The sequence below is a fragment of the Pangasianodon hypophthalmus genome, chromosome 9, assembly GCF_027358585.1.
Source record: "Pangasianodon hypophthalmus isolate fPanHyp1 chromosome 9, fPanHyp1.pri, whole genome shotgun sequence".
NCBI lineage: Eukaryota > Metazoa > Chordata > Actinopteri > Siluriformes > Pangasiidae > Pangasianodon > Pangasianodon hypophthalmus.
The window spans coordinates 21112074-21129606 of record NC_069718.1 but is presented as its reverse complement, the minus strand read 5'-3'; the positions used below and the strand labels follow the sequence as shown (position 1 = coordinate 21129606).

Sequence of the window (17533 nt, the reverse complement as noted above, 5' to 3'; positions counted from 1 at the left end):
AAAAATTTTTTTTTTGGATTTCCTTAATTTTTTTTTCTTTGGTTGTTTTCTTGCTATTACTGAAAACAGTGCCAGTCTTCCGGTTGAGTGCTGAGCTCAGGTTGCTGTTTGTGTGGAGTTTCGCCTGTTCTCCCCGTATCAGTGTGGTGTATACATATACAAAATTCAGTCGTACAGTATTGCGTACTACCTTGCTAATTTGTTTCTACCTGGACCTGTATAAACACTGTACGTGTCACTTCAACACAGAAAGTGTTTGCTGAGAAAACGGTAGCTTTTTAGCATAAAATATTAATTCACAAACATGACAAATGAATGTGACAAGTCTTTCAGAATAATTCTTTCAAGGTTGTTTTAATAGGGTTGTGGTTCGAAAAGTGGGGTCCGTACCCTACACCCCGGGGGGTCTGCAATTTTATTTTTATATTTTCAATGATATGATAACAGCAGCAATCATTATCAACTATTATTTGTAAGTTTGTTAGGTATAGTTTGTTTTTTAGGCTATTATAATTATTATTCCAATTGAATGGTTACTTAAATTAAATGGATTTCAAATGATCCCAGTCACACTACTGTGTTTCTTATAGCAGGGGTTCTCGAATTATTTTAATTGTAAAATAAATTCCATGGACCCTCTACAATGGATATAAAAAGTCTACACACCCCTGTTAAAATGGCAGGTTTTTGTGAAGTAAAAGAATGAAACTAAGATAAATCATGTCAGATCTTTTCCCACCTTTAATGTGAAATTGCAAAGTAAAAAACAATCAGAAACCTTTATAGGGAAAAATAAAAATAAAAAACTTACAATAACCTGGTTGCATATGTGCGCACACCCCTAAACTAACACACTGTTGAAGCACCTTTTGATTTTATTACACCACTCAGTCTGTTTGAGTAAGAGTCTACCAGCGTGGCACATCTTGGCTTGGCAATATTTTCTCACTCTTTCTTGCAAAAACAATCTAGATCCATCAAATTGTAAGGGCATCTCCTGTGCACAGCCCGCTTCAGGTCACCCCACAGAGTTTTAGTTGGATTCTGGTCTGGGCTCTGGCTAGGACATTCAGAAACATTGATCTTCTTTTGGTTAAGCCATTCCTTTGTTGATTAGGATCATTGTCGTGCTAAAAGGTGAAATTCCTTTTCATCTTCAGCTTACTAGCAGACACCTGAAGGGTTTGCACTAAAATCGACTGGTATTTGTAGCTATTTATGATTCTCTCCACCTTGATAAAGCCTGCAGTTCTGTTTTACGAAAAGCAGCCCTAAAGCATGATGCTGCCACCACCATGCTTCACTGTGGGTATGGTGTTCTTTTGTTGATGCGGTTTATTTTGCACCAAACATATCTTTTGGAATCATGGAATTATTATACCTTTTAGAATTGGTCTCTTCAGACCATAAAACATTTTGCCACATGGTTTGGGGTGATTTAGTTGAGCTTGGATGTTTTTTGTGAGAAAGGGCTTCTGTCTAGCCACCCTATCCCATAGCACAGACATGTGAAGAATGAGAGATTGTTGTCACATGCAGAGAGTAATCAGTACTTGTCAGATATTCCTGCAGTGCCTTTAATGTTGCCGTTGGTCTCTTGGCAGCCTCCCTGGTAGGTTTTTGTCTTGTCTTTTTGTAAAGTTTGGAGGGACGTCCTGTTCTTGGTGAGGTCACTGTGGTGCTCCATTTTCTCCACTTGTTGATGATGGCTTTAAAACCCCTGAACTTTCCACAGACAGAACACATTAGGTCAAGTTAACAGGCTAATAACTATAAGAACTTCATAATAAATATGATAACTTTGATAATATTTGGTTGTGATTTCTACCACTGTAAACTTTTTTACAACTTTTTTTTTTACAATTACATAAGTTAGATAACACATAACATATAATTACATCTATAATATTAATGACATTATATATAACAAATATACATGATGTCAACTTGAATATAGCTGAAATTTTAACAAGACTACAGTAAAAGCGTTGTTAATATAATACAGAATGTTTTGAATGTACATTCAATGTACAACTGCGGTCTGGAAAGGGTTGGGTGGAAAGTCCTGGAATAAAAATGTCATGTTTATGTTAAATAAATATGATAATAATTAATGGTTTAATGCGCCTAATGTTTGAAAATGTTACACTGTTTTCAAGTAATCATAAGGGGGGTTGTGGAAAGCACATCTGAAAGCTATAAGAGGCAAGCTGTTAGGCTGAGAGAATAGTGGTGTGTGTGTGTGTGTGTGTGTGGGCATGTCAGTTTTGACCTATTGGGGATACTGGCATGTAGCTTTTAAACAAACAAACTGTAGCTTTTAAACAAAAAAAACAAACTAACTAAAGGTTTCCTTTAGCGTTAATTAGCTGCTTTTTCAAGGAAGGTTCTCACAGGATTAGTAACGCAAACGTGTGTGTGTGTGTGTGTGTGAGGGCGTGTGTGTGTGAGGGCGTGTATATGTGTGTGTATGTGTAAGGATGTGTGTGTGTGTGTGTGTGTGTGTGTGTATGTGTGTGTGTGTGTGCGCGTCTGTGCGTGCGTATGTTTAAGGATGTGTGTGTGTGTAAGGATATGTGTGTAAGGATGTGTGTGTGTGAGGGAGCGTGTGTGAAAGTTTGTGCGCGCGCGCGTGTGTGTGCATGTGTGTATATGTAAGGATGTGTGTGTGCGTGCGTGTGTATGTGTTTGGAGGGCGTGTGCATGTGTGTGTGTGTGTGTGTGTGTGAGTGTGTGTGAGAGGGAGTGTATGCGCGCGCTGATGGGAGTTGCGGTGTGGAGTGAGGAGCAGCTCGAGCTCAGTGTGCAGCGCCTCCTCTTGTATAGACTCAGTATAAAGTTAGAGGAGTGTCATTACTACAGAGGAGGATGACTGAAGCTCCAGATCACTCAGCATTACCACCTCGGGCTGTTTCACACCAAGGAGCCGCCATTCTCACGCCTTTTCCCAGCTCTTTCTGAGAGAGATGAAGTCTCTGCTTGGAAGCTGAAGTGGGTAAGTCGACCTCTGTTCCTCTGCTCAGTGGGTTTACAGCAAAACCCCTCCAGTTTAATGAAAACCTACAGCAGAAAACCTGTAAGCCTGCAGGTCAGAAGAGCCATGCAAGACATATTCAAACAGATTAACACTGTATTTAATACTGCAGGTATTAATTCATTAGGTATTAAACACCATTAATATCTAATAATGTGAGTTATGATACAGTTATGATACCCTTGTAACACTGCTGCTTATGTAGGCAAACTTCTCTACAGTAATAGAAGACAGCAGAGTGACTTCAGGACATGTTTATTTAAAAGTTAAAAAGAAAATGTCACCTTGTGTTGTATGCTCCTATATACCGTGTCTACTGCTCATTACGTCACTCTGTGGTTTGAAGTTTTGCTTATGTATGAACATGATCTGAATGTTGGTCATAAGCAGCCTCACAGCCTGCACACAAATCCAGTCTAGTGCTTCTGAGAACCGACAGTGTCGTGTAGACTGATACAATAGGACACTGTTAACATACAAGAGTATTTGTTGAATTGCTAAAGCTCAGAGTTGTTTTATTTTGTGCGCTCAGTTTGGTGTAAGTGCAACTGGGAGACCTGCACTATTGTTTCTCAAGCTGATGTAAAAGCAACTTAGTCATCAGTTAGTATTGTTCAGTGTCAGCGTGTTTAGAAACATTAACATAAAAAGAGCCTTGTGATTGTTTTTCAGCATCTTTTGAATAGTGGAGGACCTCACGCACAAACTCACAATGGAACTACATGGAAACAGCAGGCTTCAGGATGGGTACCAGTATCTGACCTGTAATGAATATGACCAAATTCAGGCAGCACGTGGTGATGGATCAGGATCTTTTGGAGTGAAGGTACAGGTGCAGGGTATACAGGGTCGTCCCTATGTGGTACTAAATGGACAAAATAAGTCGTCACAACCTCCTGTCTACCCAGATGTCTTTTTTACGGATCAGCCAGGCCTAGAGTATGTTTCAACCATGAATGGCCAAGGTTTAAGCATCCAAAGGCCTTTAATGGATTACAGGTCAATGAGGCAGATGCAGACACCTCCTTCAGAAGTTCAGCTATCTACTAATACCCCATCCTCTCCCTTGCTAAACTACCAGAGACACCCTGCACTTCTCAGACCCTATGATCCCAGAAGCAACAATTTGGACCTACGTGAGTCTCCCAACCATATTAAGTCTAACTCTGACATAAATCAGTTCAGTACAAACACTTTACCTGTTTACGCATCCAATGTAATGGTGAAGAGAGCCAAAATCCCCCTGCCTGGTACAGGGAGAGGACAAACTGAAGATAATCTAGATTCTGGACAATCCTCAGCAGAAAGTGTACCTTGCCGCCAATCACACATCATCTGCAGGCTGTCCGTACCTTACTCTGGTGAAGACAATGGACATTCGTCAAGTAGGGTCAGTAGAGTTAGACATAGAAACCAGGTGGATCCCAAGGAGAGAAAACGATCACAAAGTGCAGGTGCATCTAGTTCTGATCACTCTTCCAGGACAAGCCCAGTATCTGCAGGAGGGCAAGGGCTGGGAGAAGGGCTGGCTCCATCAGCCTCATCAGTTGGCTGTGTGTCTCGAAATGACAGTCTTCCAAAGCTGAGGACAGGAGAGAATATTTATGAAGCAGATATAAGAACTCTAACTGCAGCCGAGTTTGAAGGACAGAGGAGTGAATGGAAGTCACCAAGATTAGGAAGAGTTAACTGTAGAATTGACAGAGGCAACCCAACCAGATGTCTTCAGCAAAATGGTGGCCATTCAAGCCCAGAAAGGGAGGTCCAGGTAAAGTTTTGACTGAATAATATTAGTTTTTGTTATTCATATCATGCCTATGTCTCTTGTGTCTGTGAATTGGTTACTTGTGCAAATTTGTAAGCTTATTAAACATAAATTGGGGTAGGCACACTATTTTGTAAAGAAAAAAAAAAATTCTGTAGTTTTCCTCCATCCTGTATGTGAAAAACAGTCCCTATGAACATGTCTATATATTTAAGGTTACCCCTGATATTTTGAAAGGACAGCAGGAGTTTGTGGACCAGCCATATGAAGATGGGACTAAACTAGCACTGTTCAACTACCTCAAAGAAGGGTATGAAGATAAACATTACAAATCACATTAGTCACATTACTCTGTATTAGGGAGATGATTTCAAAACAGCATCATGTGGATATTTTGTAAAAATCTCATACTGCTAAAGTTGAACGCTTTGTCTGAATCATTTGATGATAAAAGTTAATGAGGGATGTGCGTTTGCAAACCCATAGATAATGTGATGTTGTTTCAGCTGGCTGGACTGAAAAGTCCCCAGCTTTGCATCGTAGGAATTTCAAGCCAAAGTCTGAAAAAGTCTACTCCCTTTGATGCTGTAAATTTGACAAGATTATCTTTCTAGTACAAAAATGAGTTATAGAATGTAATTGTGGTTCTCAAACCAGATGTTCATTTACAGACACTGGACCAAATTCCCCTCAGGTAGTAACAGGGTAATATGTGGGGTGGTCAAAAAGCTAAATATGATGTGTAATAATAACATTATAATGCTAAACCTTGTTGTTGCACATTGATCCATAGGAGTGGCGAAGGAGATGAGATCATCAGGCAGAAGGTAAATCTACTGTTTGAGAAGATCCAGATGTTGAGGTCATGTGCTGTCCAGAATGTGGAGGAGGTGAGGGATCTTGCTGTCGCTGGCAGATCAGTACTCTTTAATACAAACATGAACAGTAATATTTGTGTGGTTTCTTTGGCTTGGTTTTCTATTATAAATTAGAAACATTTTGTGTTTGCTTCTAATGCAAAACAAGTATTGCACAAAAATACGATGTTAGTGATTTCTTCTTTGGTCAGAGATTGTGATTGAATTGCTTTGCGTTTAGTTGTCTGACTCAGTGGCTAAGGTGAAAGAGCTCCAGGAGAGAAAAGAGGCACTGGAGAGTCAGGTTGCTCAGCTAAAGCAACAACTGGAGGAAGAAATTAAGGTAATATGACACACAGAAATCATACACATACTTACGCACTTGTTTGAAGTGGTATTTTGAAATATCCTTATATTTGAAGAAAATTTGACAGAAATCCTGGCAAAAATGGTAAGTGATAGGATTTAAAAGCTTTTCAAAAGTAGGTATGTAGAACACCCGTTAAACTTTATGCACTAAGTGGCTTGTTGGTATAGCTGTAGCTCAGACTGTAGCTTGAAATACCAGAATATATATATTTTTATACTTGCTTTCACAGAACAGAGAGAGTCTGTCAGAGGCAAGTGAGAAGAGTTCAGAGGAACTGAAAAGACTGCAGGAGAAGTTAAGTAGGAGTGAGCAGGAGCAAGTCTCACTCCGCCAGCGACTCACTGACATGGAGAAAGAATTGCAAATCTCAATAGAAACGTAAGCTACTTTTAGCCTACAGACATAACAGCATCGGGCCTACTAGATCAAGAGCTCGAACCAAACTTGTTTTGGAGGTTTTTCAACATTGAAACCTTACAGACTGAAACTCTACTGTACAATTAGTTCATTGTTTCATACAGTATATTCCATGCTTCTGCTATAGACAGAATTATCATTCTAGTGAACACACAGATATTGCTCATGTGGGACTGTGTGTGTGTCTGTGTGTGTTTCTGTGGTGTAGAGTCCTGCAGATCAAAAGGGAGCGAGAACGGAGTCGGGCAGAGGCAAAGAATCTGCAGCAGCAGCTCTCAGACATGCACGATGTACTGGACAACACAAAGAGCACAGAGCTCAAGGAGAGAGACACCATCCTACAGGTGAGAAACACTGCTGAAACAACAAGTGCATATAATTCTTTTGCTATTAATTTAATTGCATACACAGTATTTTACTCTTGCAATCCTTCATCTTCAGAAGGGAGATTGGAAATTAATCCATTGTGGCACATAACAATAAGAAACAAGTCTAACTCTCTCTCTCTCTCTCTCTCTCTCTCTCTCTCTCTCTCTCTCTCTGTCTCATTCAGGAGCTGGCGACTTTGCGCATGGAGTTCCAGGAGCTGCAGCAGGTGCATGAGGAACAGGAGGATGTGCTGTGCTGGAAGGAGAGGGAGCTCATAGCCATAAAGGGTGCGCTTCAGGAAGAGATTTCAGCCCATGCCAAAGAGGTGGAAACACTGAAGGAGCAACACAAGGAGGAGGTTCAGAAGCTAATCAAGGCCAGAGAAGAGGTTAAAGAGGTAAGTGGGAATAATCTGGAGCATCTAGTTTATAATCAAATCGTGATTACATCCAACTGGGATTGTATTGTACATTTTCATTTGTTTATTATACCAATAAGAACAACAGGCCTTTTCATTGTCCCCTGTTCAAGGTCTCGTTGCCCTTAACCCTCTTTGGTACTATGTTACCGTTTGGTAACATACCAATTTCGTATTAATTTATGCTTAGAGTAGGCATCATGAAGAATGATGTAATATTTTAAAAGAGAGGGAGGACCCTAAAGAAACCAATATATGTGTTTCAGTTAGTCTCCCTGGATTCCATTTTGAATCCTTTAATTGACACATTTGACACATTCTTCAGCTCTTTCAGCTATCTCCCAATTGAGAAAAAATTCATAATAATAGATAAGTAAAGTTTGACTTTTAATATTTCCAGTATAATGCAATATATTTTATAGTTATGTTTGGGAAATTGTTGAAAAGCATATGTTGCCTTGGTGCCACATCATACCATTATGGGGTCCAGTGATATATAATGTGGTGTACAGTACTTAGGATTATGTACTAATCACAAGCTTTAACAAAATTTTCTTTTCATTTCTACAAATGAAACTTAGATTAATATGACTGTCAGTTTAAATTAATTTCAGGCTATAGAGTATAAGCTCCACAGATTAGTACAATTAGTCGCATCCACCTTGTTTTCCAGTGTCAATAGTTTGCGTAGCTAGAGGTTAGGTGTTTCAGCTGCAAATAATGGTGAGGTTGTAAGCCAAAGTGTCCCAGTGTTCCATCATTCTCTTAGAACAAGTCACACACAGACCCTACACACCCTAAAGTCATCGTCAGTCTGGACTCTTTGTCTTTTGTGCTTCATGTCCAAGCAGAACACAACACTAACACTCCCACGTTCCAGGATGATGACTTTAGGGTGTGTAGGGTCTGTGTGTGACTTGTTCGTGAAAAAAATGGTCTCATCCCCCAATAGCGGCAAATTTTAGAATAATTTGCCGCTATTGGGGGATGAGAAAATTTCTTTTGTCCTAGGAGTTTTCTGCACTACTATATACTATACTCTAATATATACTGTATATATACTATACAGTATATACTATATTTTATTTTATACAACAGTTAGTTCCAGTCAACTAATCTGATTGGATCAGCGGTGTTCCAGGAGTGCTTATATTTAATATAACTGCACTGAGACATTTCACGTTATGTATCACTGTGCTTGTCTATGTTCGCCAAGTAAAATTTAAATTCTAACAAAAGTTAACTAAAACCATTACTATAGTAGTGTTAGAGACATTTTTCATGAATATATGAGTGGATGCACCTTTAACAGGAAAGTACAAATCAATATCAAGTTGTTGGATAGCTATGTGCCATAACAAAATGGCAAAAAGCTTAATCAGTTAAATTTATAATCAGATACCGGCTGTCAAAATGTATGTGATGCTCCTGTGCTGCAGTTGGAATGGAAACTTTAAATGCAGTTTCTCCTTTTTCACTTATGTGGGTAAACAGACTTTAGAATGTGGTTGATATAAATGCAAAAGAGAAACATAAATCAGTTCAGGAAAGCCTGTAGTTTTTAGAACTACAATATAGTAGAAAATGACAAAAGGTGACCATTTTGTGAAGGTTTTTCCATGTCACCACGGTATGTTACAGGGCTTAAAATCACCTTTTATTCAATATTTACAAAGATAACACTTACTTCGTAATACTGTAATCTCATAAAATAATAGAATTTTAAGAATGATTTAGTATATTTATAAGATAACTTGCAAATAGCACAGTTTTATGCTGGAAGACCAATTTTTAGTTCCACTAAAACATCAAACTGAATACTTGTAGCCTTTTTGAAAACACCACTGATAACTGAAAGTGTCAGAAAGAAAAAAAGCTGAGCTTTTTCATTTGTACTCTTTGGCTTTGATCTAGAATGCTATCAGTAATCCATGTTTCTCCCACTCAGAATGTGGCAGCTTTGGCTCAGAAGAAAAAAGATATGGAGGCTGAGCATAGGAAGAGTCATGGCCAGGTTCAGGAGCTCAGCCTAGCTAAAGAGCAGCTCCTTGGCCAGGTCCGTAGTCTGGAAACCCAAATCACCACCCTCAACAACATCATCCAGCAGTCAAAGAGCCAGGAGAAACAACTCCAAGAAAGCTTGGACAAGCTGATGGTAAGGACCTCCCCTTAAGGGAGGAAAAACATTAGGGCATTAGAGAAATACAGCGAGGAGAACGCCAAGTATTGGAATGCCAAGTAGTGGATAATGTTACTAATGCATTTCTTAAAATAAATATTTGCATACAAATATTTGTACATGTTCATTTTAAACTCATTTTTTGGGTTCATCAAACCCTTTTTTTGTTATGAACAATACTGTAGTATTGTCACATTTTTCTTTGTTGAAGATTTGTTTCTCTGATCCTTAATAAGCTTGTAATTTATATTATACCCCAATTTCAACATTTTAACATTAATGTGGTGACTAGGAGGAGAAGCAGAGACTTGAGGAGGAGTTTTCTGAGGTGAGACAGCAAGAAGAGGACATGTGTGGCGCTAATAGAGCTTTGACTCGACACCTGGAGGACACACAGGTCAGTATGTCACATTTCTATAGTAGTAAATGTAAAATAAAAGTAAATAAGTGAGCAAAATATTGTAATACAGATTCAACTTCCTTATTTGGCCCTTAGAACTATTGACGTGTCTATTATCGATATGCCAGTAATACTGTTTTTCCATATTTATACCATGATCTCGGGAGATAATCACGTCAACAGTCACAGTTATACTGGCAGAGTAACACAAGTAGTTTATTGTGTATGTACTGTATACAACGAACTACTTGTGTTATTCTGCCAGCTCAGCACTGCTGAATTCTCATATCTGATTGGTCAGAAGTTGTTGATTAATTATTGATATCAGCAGCTCTGACAGTAGTGCCTGCTGCCAGGTGAATCACATACTAATGCATATATTATTTTTATAGTAACAACTCGTTCACATGGACTTGTATGTGGGACACCTCATATAATCTATGTTTAATAATAAATGAATTAAAAATATGTTGTTAATTAGCAGAGAAAAACATATAATCCTTGATATGGTGAATTTTTCTGCAAGTTGCTTATTTATAATTTTTGGATGAGTCTACAGTGTTTGCGATTTGTAACAGTCAGAGGTAATAATTGCTGCAAGTTGCTGTGGTGTAAGAGAGATAAAACATTTCAGAATGTGCTGTAATATGATGACCCCAAAGAGACTGAAAGAATGCGTCTTCCTTTCTTCACCAATGTTTATTGTTAAACAAAAAATATTTAAGGGCTATAAATACATGCTTTTGGGTAGGAAAGACTTGTCCAAAAAAAAAAAAAAGCAGTGTTTTCACTAAGTTTACAGACAGGTAATAAACTGTAGATCTGTAGATACTTTGCAAAGTCTGTAGTACTGAATTAACATTAAAAGCCTGCTCTAAATGAGCACTAATATAAAAACTGGTGATCATGCTTCATAGATATGTTTGCATTGAGTTGTAGTGCATCTCCTCTGTATACCTGTGTCCAAAACAGTCTTTCAGGAATTAGGACAGGTTCTATCAGTCTTACGCCGAGATGTCACACTTTATTAACTGTTTTTACCGTTTGTAGAGTGAGCTGACGAAGCTGAACCAAGAGCATCGACAGCTGAAAGAGAGACTGAAGGAGGAGGAGAGACAGATGGAGGAGCTCCGAAAGAACAAACGGGACCTGGAGCAGGAGAGGAGGAAGCAGGACAGAGCCTTTGAGAAACTACAAGAGGAGGTAAGAATAGATGGATGTGTAAAATAAAGGTACAAATATTCCTACCTCTGTAAGTAATTAAAGTTTAAAGTAAACAGTAAAGTTTGTTATCACATATATTATGTTGAATTTTGTTGCATTTGCAAATCCATTACGTTTCTTTCTCCTTCTTTCTGTCTCTCTCTGACTGTAGATAAAGAAAGTGCTGGTGGGTTCAGAGAGAGAGACTCAGAGACTGCAGGATCAGGTGGATGAAGCCAGAGAGCAGAGCTCAAAGGAGCTTAGTGCGCTCCGCGTACAGCTCCACAACACGCAAACTGAGCTGGAGAAACACTCACGCACCTCACAGGAATGCCAGAAAGAGGTGTTGAAAAGATGGATACAAACTTAAATATATAGTGTATATATATATATATATATATATATATATATATATATATATATATATATATATATATATATATATATATATATATATATATATATATATATATATAGAGAGAGAGAGAGAGAGAGAGAGAGAGAGACAACTGACTAGTGGCAAAGCAGCAATGTGTGGGAATATGACTTATATTACTTAGTGTGTTGTACTGTGTGCGTGTGTGTGTGTGCAGCTGTCTGGGCTGGAGGCCGAGTTGGCTCGGCGTGAGGCAGAGTTGGAGAAGGCTGAGCAAAAGTGTAAACAGCTGGAAACGAGAGTGCAGGAGCTGCAGGAGTGCAACAAAACTCTACAGGATGACCGGGACCGACAAGTCAAACTAATGGAGGTATACACTCATAAACACACACACATGCACAGGGAGACCCCACCCCCCTACAGAGTGCATGAGGGCTCACTGAATGGTTTGATGAGTATGAAAATTATGAAAATCATATGCTGTGGCCTTCACAGGCACCAGATCTGAACCACTTAAACACCTATTGAGAGAACAGTGTTCACCCCTCCAATACAATTCCACAGAGGTGTAGAATCTATGAAAGGCACATTAAAGCTCTTCTGGTGGCTCATGGTGGCCCAAAACCTTACTAAGGCACCTTATGTTGTAGGTCAGATGCAACCACCCACACATATATTAATGTATTTTTCATTTTTATGTTTGTGTATGTGTGTATGTGTGTAGGTGCGTGTAGCTCAGCTACAGGATGCCCTGACTGAGGAGCGCAGCAGTGGTGACACACTGGTACAGAGAATGGAGAAAGTCAAGGAGCAGGTCTGTGTCTAGCTCACTGATTATTGTATCACACATATCTAGTGATAGCAAGTGTTGCAAGTGAGCATTAACATCCTTAACTGCTGGCAAAACTCCACATTTCTCCACATTTCACTATTGAATTTCACCCTGTAAATGTTACATTTTATTTAGCGGTCTGCTTAGCATGCACTCTCTACTAGCAACTGTTTAAAAAAGATGTATTTTATGCATTAACATATTGACTAACATTAATGTTGAAACTGACTATGAGTTTAATTAGAATTACATAGAAGGTAATGATTTATAGCTACAGTGTGTGAAAGGAACCATACCAATCATGTGGGAGTCAGGGACTAGAAAGTTAGCATCAAGGTTTCTATTTCATATCATTTAGTTACGAGTAAGCAAAATATACACAAAATCGCTAATTTTTTTAATGCTTGTATGTAGCCATGGTATAAGCGAGGATGTCAGTTGGCAGAGTGGAAGCAGTTGTCCTCTTTGTGTTGTGGTGTTCTTTATCTGTGCCTCTCATATCTGGACACTGTTGGGTTTTCCCTGTACACATTGTACAGACCTATCCATGCATGTCCACACAGAGCTCCTGACCAGAGGCCACAGCACAAAAGGCTCGTTGAGTCACAGCCATTCTCACCAAATCTTGACAACGCTTAAGGTGAACGCTCTGCAAGCGAGTATTTGCTTTCAAGTAAGACTGTTTGCCTACAGTCAGCAAATACGTTCTGAAGTACTGGTTTCTAAGCTAACACACACTCACTGGCTCACATATCACTAGATATATTGATACAACATTAAAACATACAGGTGGATGTCTCTTCTTGTTGTTCTTTTTTTTCCGTTCCGCTTTCTCTTTCTCTTTCTGTCTGCTCTGATTCGAACAGGCAGGCAGAACAGCACTGAGAGGGTTAAGCTGATTCAGTGTTCAGCTGCTAATGGACTCTAAGCTGCTGACCTCATTTAGGTCCTATTTAACTAAGAATAGCTATTTTCAGTAGCCGTTCAATAACTGAACTTCCTCAGTATAAACACTGAGACGGATAAATAGAAGGATGTCTGGGATATCATTTGCAAACAGACATTGTATGGTTTATGTATTTTGGATAATATAATATTTTTATAATATTTATATATAATATTATTTGTTATATATTTTTTATAATATTTTTGTTTTCCCCTTAACTCTTCTATGTTGTGTGTGTTCTACAAATCATGCTTGACAGTGCGTTGTTAAGTAAGCACCTTGCTGAATACTTGCTGATATAGGTGTGTGTGTGTGTGTTTGTGTGTGTGTGTTTGCTCCTTACAGGTAGAGCAGGTGAGAGCCGAATTGCTGCAGGAGCGAGCAGTTAGGCAGGATCTGGAGTGTGACAAGATCAGTTTGGAGAGACAGGTAAAGATTTTAATGAGACAAATAGCTAAATATTGTCCATAACAATATGGTAATAAACTCCACAAAGTCAAAAGCAAAATATCAGCTCTATATAAAAAATTCGCCTCTGCTCCTGGGGATATATCTCTAGTTCAGTTCCTTCTGTCCCTGTTTTTATCAGTTAATCACACTTCTGAATGGCATCTTGATGTCCTGATGTCCTTGCTGTAGATCCTGCTCAGGTGGTTCAGTGAAGCAATGTCTCTTTCAGTCATCCATGTACAGGAGGTGGCTGGTGGTGGCTCTGCATTTGTCTGTATCATTAACATGGTTGGAAAAGTACTGAGAAATATTAGTAATATAAGGAAAAGTATAGCCAATTTAAAAAATGGACTCAAGTGAAAGTCAAATAGTTGCTACTTTTAAATGTACTCAAGCATTAAAAAGTAAATATTTTTAACTGATGAAAATATTTTCATGTGAAAGTTAACTTTTATATTTACCATTAGCTAGAATTTCACTTGTTGATAATATTAGAAGTTGAAGTGAAGTGACGTGACGTGACGTGACGTGTAGCCAAGCACGGTGACCCACACTCGGAATTTGTGCCCCACCTACAATCCCTGCCAGACCTGAGACTCGAACTGATGCCCTTCAGACAAATTCACCTTCGGGTTACAAGCCCGACTCGCTAACCATTAGGCCACGACTGCCCTGATTAGCTACTGAAACTGAAGCTAGTCTAACCTGTAATTAACAAAAACAGACTAATTTAGTTAAATACTAATTAATTAATTAATGTTAGCTAATTAGTGAAACTTACCTCAACATGTTTTTAAATTAGATGGCGTTAAGGCAAATGAGACACATTTGCTTACTCCATTTGAACCACTCCTCTACAGGTTTCACATACGGTTCAAACTCAGACACTGATATGGCAATTGCAAAACACTGAGTTTGTGTTCTTGTGTCGGTCTGGATGGACGTTTTTTGCTATTAATGGCCAAATTTGAATGTTTTGGGTTTTGTTTTGGTTTTGGGCTAAAAAATAATGATGATCTTTGTTTAAATATGTTCTCTAACACTCAAACTTGAGGCCTTCCTGGAACAGGTGTATTTATAGTGAGATCACCTGACACTTTAACTGCATACAGATGGACTCCATTCAACTAATTATATGACTTCTGAGGGTTGCACCAGAACTATTTTAGAGATTTCACTCTGCATATTTATGCAATCACAATTATATTTTTATATTAATGTATAAAATTAATTTATATTATTTATATATTATATATATAAATAATTTTGCAAACTATATTGATTTTTATGTGTGCTATTTTGTGCATTCATGACACGAATAATCCCAGTTAAGTCCATCTTAGTTCCAGTTTGTAATGTTACAAAATGTAGAAAAGTTCAAGGGGGTGAATACTTACAAAATGCACTATGTTTGAAGTAATCTTTAAGAGTGACAATAAATTGACCACATTTTTGGTAGAAAACATTTTTCTTTTCCAAAAAGAGGTTCTATTTTTTTTTTATCTCATATAATGAGAATAACATAATAAATGTATATAATGCTGTAAGTTTTGTTTTATAATAAAAGGATATAGTGAAATAATTTCCTCCTATATAAGTAATGTTCATTTAATCCAAAAATCACGGTTAATGTTAGATTGTATTGTATGATACAGTACCGTTTTATTCACACTTAGAACAAGGACCTGAAGAGTCGACTGTCGCATTTAGAAGTGTCTCAGAAGTCGAGTCAAGAAGGACTTGTTACCAAACTAGAGTTGCGAATTCAGGAGCTGGAGGAGAGACTTCTTGAACAGGAGAGGTGGGGGATCATAAACTAACAGCTACATGATACACACACTTGATACATCTCATTCATTCTCAGTGTTTTTTCCCACTTATATTTGTTTTACACAGTTGTAATCATTTGCATGTGAAGATTTTATATTTATGTGGATGATCTTGAAAGAAATAGATATAGATCAGGCTGTTTCAGTCTGGATTTCTGGATTTCAGATTTCAAAGGAGAGTATGAACTCCTGATCCAAATGGAGCGGTCTTACTGGGAGATGTTTGATGTTGCGCTCCCTTCATGCATTCTTGTTCTTTCTTTTGTGGGCAGAGACAATAACACTCTGGAGCAGGCAAACCGTAAGCTGGAGAGGAAGATGAAGGAGGTGACTATGCAGGTGAATGATGAGCAGCTCTTGCTGCAGAACCAGATGGATCAGGTGAGAGCCAGGGACCTTACTATTTGGAGCATAGTGGATTTTTTAGATTTGATGTTGGGACTCTTAAAATTCTGTAGATATAGTTCACATCTGAAAACATTTACAATCTTATAGAGATACTGTCAAATAATTAACAGAAAGTCCAGACGATGCCACAGCTATCCATAGCCGAGAGTTAAGGTCCCTGCAATTGGCTGAATTGGCCATGCTTTTTGGTTGATAGGGGTGACCTAATATCTCTCCCTTGTCAATCACAGGGACACTAGCCAATCATGGGTGTCTGTGAGCTCATGTATGCGGAAGAGGGCAGATAGTGCTTTCCTCCTAATGTGTTAATTTTGGAGGAAGCATCTCAAGATGTGGTAGCCCTCATATGATACTAGTGAGCTGGCTGGTAGGTGTGAATTGGCAGGTGACCAAATTGGCAGGAGAAAAATGGGGAAACAAAAACAAGAAGAGACTGCATGTTTTCAGTTGATTGAAATAGAAAATCTGCAGTATATTCCTAGGAGGAGAGTTGATTAGCAGTGTATATGCCCGTCCTCTTTAAAAATGCCCTGCTCTCTTTACACTGGTCTTGTAGTTAACTCTGAGACTGAAGGTACTGAAAAGGCAGCTGGATGAGGCAGAGGAAGAGATAGAGAGACTCGAGAACAGCAAGAAGAAACTTCAGAGGGAACTGGATGAACAGCAGGAGACCAACGAGCAGCTTCATAGCCAGATCTCAGCCCTGAAAACTGAGCTCAGGTCACATATCAGCTCCGTAAATTAATACACTATATTGCTCTCATGTTTACATAAATGGTGTAAAGTAATGTTGAAGATGAACCCTCTTGCCAGTTCTTAGCATTTTAGTGAGCTGTATGTTTCTGTCTTGTAGGCGTAAAACGAAACCGGTTCTGAAGAGTTTAAATGAAGATGAGGATGATGAAGAATGGAATCGGAGCACAAAGTGAAGACACAAAAGAACTGAATTATTACTACTCAGTAATATTAGATATAATGTAATGTTATCACTCTTCTCAGCCAACACACATTTCTGTTCAGTTTTCATTTCACAGTTATACTTTCATCTTTTTTTTTTTTTTTTTCCTTTTCCAAGTGTGAATGCACTACACTTTTATCTAACCAGAATGTTTTCTGATGATCTGCTGCCCTCTTCTGGTAACATAACTAGCATTGCCTCATCATATAAACTGGATAGTAGATTTGATTCCAGTTCAGTAATGTTATGTATTTCATAACAAGTTTTAGTAATCTGTGCTGGCCCATGTAGATACTTGTGGCATAATTGTAATGAATAAATATTATGAATGTGTTTAAATAAAGGCAATTTTGAACAAAAGTGTCACTTTCAGGACACACAAAAAAACAGGCTGTATGTCTAGCCAGCCTTGTGACCTGTTTTTTTTAAAATGTTTTTTGTGTTTAATGGTTAAATGAGTGCAAGGATTATTGAAACCACAACATATGGTTGTGCAAGAAAACCTATTGAACTCATTATGGTTGTGTTTGAATGTTATAATATTAGTCTGAACACAACAAAACATTTGTTAACAGTGTTTGGATGTAGTAGTTCTATTGGTCTACGATTCAATAGGATGAGATGAGGCAGCTCTCACAGATCAATGGCTTATGATCAGACTGCTAGGACTAGGCCATGGCGGTGGTGGTGGGGGCTGGGGATGGGTGGGGGTTAATGTCACT

At 38.4% G+C, this 17533-nt stretch overlaps 1 protein-coding gene across 2 annotated transcripts; it reads left to right on the top strand.

Moving 5' to 3' along the window:
- Positions 1-2603: 2603 nt before the first annotated feature.
- On the top strand, positions 2604-17331 carry LOC113529775 (cingulin-like protein 1). Of its 2 annotated transcripts, none has more exons than XM_034307154.2 (19): positions 2604-2995; positions 3707-4802; positions 5042-5109; positions 5593-5689; positions 5898-5999; positions 6256-6404; positions 6652-6787; positions 6997-7209; positions 9179-9385; positions 9702-9806; positions 10860-11012; positions 11185-11355; positions 11606-11758; positions 12113-12202; positions 13512-13595; positions 15293-15417; positions 15718-15826; positions 16410-16573; positions 16707-17331. In XM_034307154.2, exons 2-19 carry the CDS (start codon positions 3747-3749, stop codon positions 16780-16782), a joined length of 3258 nt encoding a protein of 1085 aa, XP_034163045.2. In that variant the 5' UTR covers positions 2604-2995; positions 3707-3746; the 3' UTR covers positions 16783-17331. The 2 variants fall into 2 exon arrangements, with proteins under 2 accessions (XP_034163045.2, XP_026775019.3); XM_026919218.3 differs by having other exon boundaries at positions 2605-2995; positions 5015-5109; positions 16707-17230.
- The last annotated feature ends 202 nt before the right edge of the window (positions 17332-17533 follow it).